Here is a 9449-nt window from a genome sequence, read left to right on the forward strand (position 1 = left end):
TGATGACTTTCGACCATATTTTTCCGTCCATTTCTGCTAGAATCAACGCTCCTCCAGTCAATACTCTGTGAACCACATAAGGCCCATGCCAATTAGGCGCGAATTTCCCCTTAGCTTCATCTTGGTGTGGGAATATTCGCTTTAAAACCAATTGTCCCAGTTTGAACTGTCTCAGTCTTACCTTTTTGTTGAAAGCTTTAGCCATCCTGTGTTGATAGAGTTGTCCGTGACAAACTACATTCATCCTCTTTTCATCAATGAGCATCAACTGTTCATATCAACTTTGTATCCATTTGGCATCACTCAACTCAGCTTCTTGGATTATCCTCAGGGATGGTATCTCAACTTCCATTGGTAATACTGCTTCTGTTTCATAAACCAAAAGATAAGGTGTTGCCCCAGTCGAAGTCCTAATTGTGGTGCGATAGCCGAGGAGGGCAAATGGAAAATTTTTATGCCAATGCTTATAATTATCAATCATCTTCCGCAATATTCTTTTGATATTCTTGTTGGCTGCTTCAACTTCTTCATTCATCTGTGGTCGATAAGGAGTGGAATTGTGGTGAATGATTTTAAACTTATCACATATCTCATACATCAAACCACTATTGATATTAGCTCCATTATCTGTTATAATCGAATGGGGGATGCCAAATCTACAAACTATGTTATTGCGAACAAAATCTGTCACCACCTTCTTTGTCACTGACTTATATGAGGATGCTTCTACCCATTTTGTGAAGTAATCGATAGCTACCAACATGAACCTGTGTCCATTTGACGTGGCTGGATCAATAGGACCGATGACATCCATGCCCCAAGCTACGAACGGCCAAGGAGAACTCATCACATTGAGTTCATTCGGTGGAACTCGAATCAAATCACCATGAATCTGACATTGATGACATTTCCTCATGAAGCGAATGCAGTCTGTTTCCACAATCTTCTTTGCCAAAGTAAAACCATTCATGTGTGGCCCGCAAGTACCCCATGTATTTCTTCAATCAACTTGCTCGCCTCTTGGGAGTCAATACACCTTAATAAACCTAAATATGGAGTCCTCCTATAAAGGATTTCTCCACTTAAGAAAAAGTGATTTGCAAGCCTCCGCAGTGTTCTCTTTTGAATATTGCTTATGCCTTCTGGATAATCTCCTTCTTTGAGATACCTCACAATGTCATAGTACCTTGGTTCTCCATCCATTTCTTTATCCACATGGAAACAATAGGCCGGTTGATCCTGCACATTGATTTTGATTGGATCTATGTAATTCTTGTCTGGATGTTGAATCATAGAAGAAATGGTTGCCAAGGCATCTACGAATTCATTTTGAGCTCTAGGAATATGCCTGAACTCTATCTTGATAAATTTCTTGCATATTTCCTTCACGCATTGCAAATATGGGAGTATCTTCACATTCTTGGTGCTCCATTCGCCTTGTACGTGGTGAATCAATAAGTCTGAGTCACCTATAACCAGCAATTCTTGTATATTCATATCAACAGCCATTCTGAGTCCAAGAATACAAGCCTCATACTCCGCCATATTATTAGTGCATAGAAACTTGAATTTCGCTGAGACTGGATAATGTTGACCTGATTCTGAGACAAGTACTGCCCCAGCACCGACTCCTTTAGAATTTGCAGCACCATCAAAGAACATCCTCCACCCATGATATTCTTCTAAAATATCCTCTCCAATAAATAACACCTCTTCATCAGGGAAATAAGTTTTAAGAGGTTCATACTCTTCATCCACAGGGTTTTCAGCAAGATGATCAGCAAACGCTTGTCTTTTGATGGCCTTCTGAGTGACATAAATAACATCGAATTCACTTAGTAAAATTTTCCATTTTGCCAACTTCCCCGTTGGCATAGGCTTCTGAAATATGTATTTGAGTGGATCCATCCTTGAGATGAGAAAAGTGGTATACGCGCATAAGTAATGTCTTAACTTTTGTGCAACCCAAGTCAAGGCACAATAAGTGCGTTCCAATAAAGTATACCGGGCTTCATAAGGCGTGAATTTCTTTCTTAAGTAGTATATAGCCTGTTCTTTCCTCCCAGTTTCATCATGTTGTCCTAACACACATCCAAATGCATTGTCCGATACTGACATATATAGTAGCAATGGTCTCCCCAGTTTTGGAGGCACCAAGACGGGCGGACTAGATAATTACTCCTTGATTCTGTCAAAAGCTTATTGACAATCTTCAGTCCATTTAATAGCAGCATCTTTCCTCAACAACTTAAAGATTGGTTCGCAAATTATAGTCGACTGTGCAATGAATTGACTAATGTAATTCAGTCTACCAAGAAAACTCATTACATCCTTTCGACTTTTTGGAGAGGGCAAGTATTGAATAGCCTTTATCTTTGAAGGATCCAATTCTATGCCCTTCCTACTCATAATGAAACACAACAATTTTCCAGCAGGGACACCAAATGCACACTTCGTAGGATTTAATTTTAGATTATACTGCCTCAACCTGTCAAAGAACTTCTTCAAATCTGTGAGGTGATTTGAGCTCTTTTGTGACATGATAATGACATCATCCACATAGACTTCAATCTCCTTATGGATCATGTCATAAAAATGGTAGTCATAGCTCTCATGTATGTTGCTCCTGTATTCTTGAGTCTGAAAGGCATTACTCGATAACGATACACTCCCCAAGGTGTGATGAATGTCATTTTATCAGCGTCTTCTTCATCCATTAGAATCTGATGGTAGCCTGCAAAGCAATCAACAAATGACTGCAACTCATGCTTTGCACAATTGTCAATAAGTATGTGAATATTTGGAAGTGGAAAATTATCTTTCGGGCTGGCCTTGTTGAGGTCTCGATAGTCCACACATACTCTGATTTTTCCATCTTTCTTTGGCACTGGCACTATATTAGCTAACCATGTAGGATACTTTGTGACTCGAATGATGTTGGCATCGATTTTCTTAGAAACTTCTTCCTTAACTTTTAAACTCAGATCAGGCTTGATCTTCCTTGGCTTTTGCTTGACTAGGGGACAAGATGGATCAGTCGGCAACTTATGTGAAACAATGTTTGTGCTTAGACCCGGCATATCATCATAAGACCATGCAAATACATCCATATATTATCCCAAAAGATCAATAAGTTCCTTTCTTTGAGACAGAGTCAAATGGATGCTAATTCTTATTTCTTTCATTAGTTCTGAATCTCCCAAATTTACCGTCTCAGTTTCATCCAAATTTGGCTTTATTTTATTCTCAAAATGTTCAAAATCTTCAGTCAACTCTTCAGGCTGCACCTCTTCTTCATATTCCGCAAAAGATTGCTCAGTATTTGAGATTTGTTTGCTCGTTTCATTACATGTCACATTCTCGGTATTGGCAAATTCATTAATTTTCTCGCTGAAAGGGAGTAAAAATAAATAAATAAAATTTATAATTAAGCACAAAATTTTGAAATTTAAAGCAGAAAATATGGCTTAGACGTGGCATTTAAGATTTCAAAAGTGGAGGTAAAACATTTAAAGATTTTAAACATGATTCAGGCCTCAATTTTGAATCATGTTATTTCATTAATTCTAATACAAACATCTACCAAGATTCCCGAGGAAACGGGGACGGGTTACAAGTCCAATTGTTCAAAGAATCTCCAGGCTCCATATCCCATATGGTCGGAATCTCGGTACAATCCTCCAAGATCGTGTTGCATTCCACTTCTTCCATAAATAAGTTCTTGAGTCCTTCCACGAGGGTGTCTTCAGCGGCTTTCTCTGATTCCTTTATAATATATGCCTTGGAAAATGATTGATTCAAGTGCGGGATGGGATGGGGCAATGGAATATCATTTTTCCTTTTGAGATCGGCCAATGAGACTTTTTCAGGAGTAGGCTTGTATCCTAAACCAAAGGTGTATTTCTGGCCCGGCAATTGAATTGGTTCCACTATTCCACCCAAGTTCACTCCAAGACCTCGACCAGGCATGAAACCATTCTTCAACATTTCCCAAGCCACCATCATAAGCACACATGGAAACTTTACCCTTTCGGTTTGATGGACACACATAATCTCTTTAGTATGGAACACAGACCCATCCAGTTCTTCCATATTTTCAACAACAGGGATTGAATTGCTAGGATACATGGAATTACTACCTTCTCCATGAACAATAATCTCATGGTGGTTCCAAACAAATTTCAAATTTTGGTGCAGGGTAGAAGGGACCGCACCAGCCATATGGATCGAAGGCCTCCCAAGCAATAAATTGTAACTAGCAGGTATGTCCAATACTTGGAATTCTACCACAAACTCCTCGGGTCCAATTTGCAGTGGCAAATCAATTTCGCCAATGACTCCCCTTTGTGTCCCATCAAAACCTCTAACCTTCACATGAATTTCATGAATTTTCCCGATATCAATTCCTAAAGATCGAAGGGTAATGAAAGGACAAATATTGACAGCTGAACCATTATCAATCAGAACTCTAGAAATAAACTTGTCCCTGCACCTGACAGTGATGTTCAATGCTTTGTTATGTCCCAAACCTTCAGATGGTAATTCCTATTCGTGAAAACAGACTTTGTTTGCTTCCAAAACCTGCCCTGCCATAGCTGAAAGATTCTCACTTGTGATCTCGGCTGGAACATAAGATTCACTTAGAACTTTCACCAAAGCGCTCCTGTGAGTTTCAGAACTCATCAATAATGACATCAAGAAAATTTGGGCGGGAGTCTTCTTCAACTATTCAACAACAGAATATTCTTTTGTTGGCATTTTCCTCCAGAAATCCTCTATTTCAGCTTCTGTCACAACCCTCTTTTGGTTACCTTCCTTATTTGTTCCGACTCGTGCAATACCTTCAGGGGAATAACATTGCCCCGATCTTATCATTCCGGCAGCAGCAGCTTCTACAACTACCTTTCCTTTTCCTTTGTCCCTTGTGTCAGTTGAGTAACTCTAGGGAACCGCTTTAGTGTCAAAATGAGTTGATTGAGCAACCAAAACCGTAATCTTAGGTTTAGGAACCAAAACTTCCACTTCAAATGGCGCTCGCGCCTGGATTGTGATAATGGGAGCAATAAAGGTTGATGCCATGACATTCTTCTCTTCTTTGATTGGCACAATGGTCCTTTCTAAATTGCATTCTTCATCAATGGTGATCATGTTCATATTTCTATGGTTTGGTAGAGGATTGTTATTTACATTGGGGGCAGCACCTATGAGTTGAATAACTCCTTCTTTGATTAATGCCTCAATCTTATCCTTGAGAGTAAGACAATTTTTGGTATTATGTCTAGCAGCTCTAGAGTGATAGATGCAATGCTTAGTGTCATCATACCATCCGGGAAGGGGGTTGGGAATTCATGCTTGGATTGGTTGGAGTATCCCTGCGGTTCTCAACCTTTCATATAGTTGGGATAAAGGTTCGGCTAAAGGTGTATAGGTTTTGGGTGGTCTTCTTTAAAAGTTTGGGCGGGGCCTAGGTGGATTTGATAGGTGATTTTGTGTTTGATAATGGGATTGAGGTGGGTATATAGGTCGGTATTGTGAGGGATTTGGATAAGTAGGCGCTCTGGATGGATAATATATTGGCTGAGTGGTGTAAACTGGATAAGGGGCGACAAAAGGCTGGTAATATGGCAAAGGGACTTGGGTATACTGACTATGGTATGAAGGTTGGGGTAAAGGGTTTTGGTATGTTAACATTTGGTTTGGTCTACATTCCTGGATGTTCATGACAGCGGACACTCCGTCCTTCTTCTTCTTAAAGGCTCCTTCAATTGAATCTGACTGAATTGCTTTACTTGTTGCTTGCAAGGCTGTCAAATTAGTGATTCTCCCAGTTTTAATACCTTCTTCAATGAATTCTCCCATCCTTACAACTTCAAAGAACTTTTGTCCTACCACGCTTATCATCTTTTCATAATACGTTGCATCCTTTTGAGATTGTATAAAAAGAGAGGTCATCTAACTTTCATCGGAGGTTGAACTTTTGCAGCGTCTGCTCTCCACCTCATGGCATATTCTCTAAAAGACTCTGTTGATTTTTTTTCTAATTTCATCAACTAGAATCTATCTGGTATAGCCTCAGTGTTGAACTTGAACCTATCCATGAAACTCGGTACCATGATACTCCAACTATGCCATTTCTTTGGATGTTGACTTGTATACCAATCCAGTGCTTCTCCTGTCAAACTCCTTATGAATAATTTAATTCTAATGGCCTCATCTTTTCCCACTCCAACTAGCTTGTCACAATACAATCTTAAATGAGCTCGTGGATTTCCCTTCCCATCAAATACATCAAATTTTGGTACTTTATATCCTGCAGGCAACTCGACATCAGGGTGAACACATAAATTCTCATACTCAAACCCTTCGCATTCCTTGTGAAGTTGGATACTTTTGAATGCTTTTTTCAAATTACGAATCTCCCTAGCTACACTTTCATCTATTTTTGATCTGGCCTTTCTCTCCATTTCTTCATATGGATCGACTTCTGGCATGGTTGGCATTGGAGTAACAAAAGGTTGAGCTTCTGTTACGTATACTTGTGGCACATATTACGTGTTAGGAGTTGTAGTATATGTCACAGGTATATATTGGATCGTTTGGTATTTTTGGATGAGCGGGTTGGTTTGGGTGAGTGGGGCTTTTTGGGTAAGTGGGTTAGTTTCGGTGAGTGGAGCTTGGGTAAGTGTAGTTTGGAGGACTGGAGTTTGGGAAATATAAGGGGTAGTGAAAGGTAGTGGATTGGTTTGTTGTGAGTTGATATTTGCGAAATTGACTTGTGGTTGGTTGATGGGTTGTTTAGGAGCAGTCAGATTGGTTTTGAAGGGGAAGGATTTGGAGGGAAGTCTTGGGGCGAGGGAGAGTCAACAGGTGGAATAGTTGCATCTGCCCCATGTTCTGGAAGTGGTGTATTTAGGATAATGGACAAATTGGTAAGGTTTTGAAGTCGATTAATCTCTCTTTGCATATTGGCCATTTGTTGCATCAGGTTAGCAATATGTTCATTATAAGGAATAGGATCCCTTCTCTCTGAAGCCTCAGGTTCATCTCTTGGGATAGTTACAAGTCCTAAACCATCTTGATCGGATGCACTTAGGTACAATAACAACAAAACACATGGAAAGATGACAAAAAATAGAAACCACTCAAGACTTGGCCTAATTCTTGCTCTCAATCAAAATGGTGAAGTGGATGAAGATGATGCTCCAACACTATTAGACCCTGCCTCGCATTATCTAGAATCTGCATTATATTCACCATTTGAGCCCACATTTCTGGTGTAACTATTTTGGTTCCAAGATGACAGTGTCGTATCCAAATCATCGTCCTAATATCCTCAAAACCTTGTTCACCTTCCGGACTTATGCTATTGCAATCTTCTCGAAGCCATGCCTGATATTCTGGAGTTCTTCTTGCTGGTCCATTCCTACCTCTAGTATGATGATATTATCCCATCCATGAAGAATCTTATCAACTCTAGGGACTTTAAAGTCTGATTCGAAGGAAATTTCAAAATATTTCATATTTGCTTGTAGAGGAATCATTTGTACTTGACCGAACTGTTGAAGCACGCATATCGGGGCATATGGCTGGAGTCCTTCCAATCCAATGAGCTCGATGTAGTAAAACCCTCTACATATTATGTAGGCAATAGGACATGAGAGTAGTGGGTATTTCCATTGAATTTGGTCACTAGTGCGGGAAATCAAGAACGCGTAACAATCATCAGTACCAACTGGACACACAAATCTTTTCATCCTATCATAAAAACTGTTAATATGATTTGTATTACTGAAACATATGTCTACCATGTCATCACGTTGGTAAAAATGTTCCATCGCCCACATTTGCAAAAGAAGATTACAATCTTCAAAGAAGCTTGTTTCTCCTCTTTTACACTTTCCTAAGGCTCGAAGTATTTCAGCCAAAATCATAGGAACCAAGGTAATTTCCTTTCCGCCGACTCCTTTGAAAAGTGCTTTAGCCACATAGCATATACAAGTGCTAATCTTTCCATGCTCCCATGGAAATACCAAGGTTCCTAGTAAAGCCACAACAAATGCAATAGGACGGTTAACTTGCCAATGGGTAGAGGTGCAAGAGAATTCTTTTCTGAATAACTTGTAACTGTCCGAACATTCATATCGCCCATATAAGTAATCCAAGGAAACCAATTGTGTTTGAAACACCCGAGTTCCCTAGTGTTTTCCAGTCCTAAGTATCGAAGAAATTTCTTCCCTGATTGACCATGTGGGATAATTTGACTTCTTCCTCGATACTTCAAACTAGTGAAATAGTAGATTTCCTCCAATGTAGGTGTTAACTCAAAGTCTTTGAATGTGAACACAACACGATCTGAATCCCAAAATGGAAGTAATGCGCTAACCACATGATTATCCGGGGAGACCTTGAATAGCATAGGGAGGAAGCCCAATTTTTTCATAATTGCTGATTTCTCGATGGGGCTAAAATTTTCCCACCATTTCTTCAATTTTGTACGGGACACCCTCGACCATCCTAATTTTGGGTATTTGGGGAGTTGAATCCATCCTACAATACAAATTAATAAAAATGAGGACACATTTTCCAAACTCATTATGTCAAAATTGGCTTGGATCGGTCTATCATTATCACGTTCCATAAAATATGCTTATTGGTCGTTGGGTCATGAAACCCGTCGACGTATGGGTGGTTTCTTAAATGTGGAATTGACACCTTGGGTCAATCCACCTAAGGCGTATGCATGCATGACTTAGATCGAAGGGAAGCACAACTCTATCTTATGTTTTTTTCTAAGATTTGGCTTACTAGACAAAAGGTTCCCGAGTGGAAAACTCGAGTGAGAAGGCTACGCAGCCACACGGAAAAAGATCCGGACACCCCGCGCATACGCCAACTATCCTAAATTTTGGGATTTTTGAAAAAACTTTGTGGGTGCGCAAAACACACCTCACGTGTACGTGTGATAGTGTCAATTTTCCAGAATTGGAGGAGGTATGAACGGAATGACAGTTTATATAAAGCAGTAACAAATATTCAAATATATAAAGCAACAAAATAATTACAAACATACAATTAATATCAAGCAATAGCAAATAAATAATCATAAAATAAATCATCAGACAATTAAAAAAAAACTAAAAAATATAAATAAATTCCAATTATTAACCTAAGTCTGTTATGGTTTAGAACCTACATTCCCCAGCGGAGTCGCCAAGCTGTTATACCCCATTTTAACTCGAGGTCAAACGCCATACAATATATTGATGATTCCTAAATTATTTAATTTTAAGGAGTCGCCACCTAATTATTTTTTAAGGTAAATTAGGACACCTAAATAGTTAACTAATTTAATGCTAAAATGAACTCAAATTAATAGTCTACTTAACTTATGAGATTCTAGGTAAGGGTTCTAGTTATCCTAAAGGGAAGGGGTTAGGCATCCTTCAAGA

At 39.3% G+C, this 9449-nt stretch overlaps 1 protein-coding gene across 1 annotated transcript; it reads right to left on the reverse strand.

The window, feature by feature from the left end:
* Positions 1-277: 277 nt before the first annotated feature.
* LOC129870360 (uncharacterized) lies at positions 278-970 on the reverse strand. The gene has a single exon (XM_055945121.1). The coding sequence runs from the start codon at positions 968-970 to the stop codon at positions 278-280; it is 693 nt and encodes a 230-aa protein (XP_055801096.1).
* Between the last annotated feature and the right edge of the window lie 8479 nt (positions 971-9449).

This window comes from Solanum dulcamara, chromosome 2 (assembly GCF_947179165.1).
Source record: "Solanum dulcamara chromosome 2, daSolDulc1.2, whole genome shotgun sequence".
Taxonomy (NCBI): domain Eukaryota; kingdom Viridiplantae; phylum Streptophyta; class Magnoliopsida; order Solanales; family Solanaceae; genus Solanum; species Solanum dulcamara.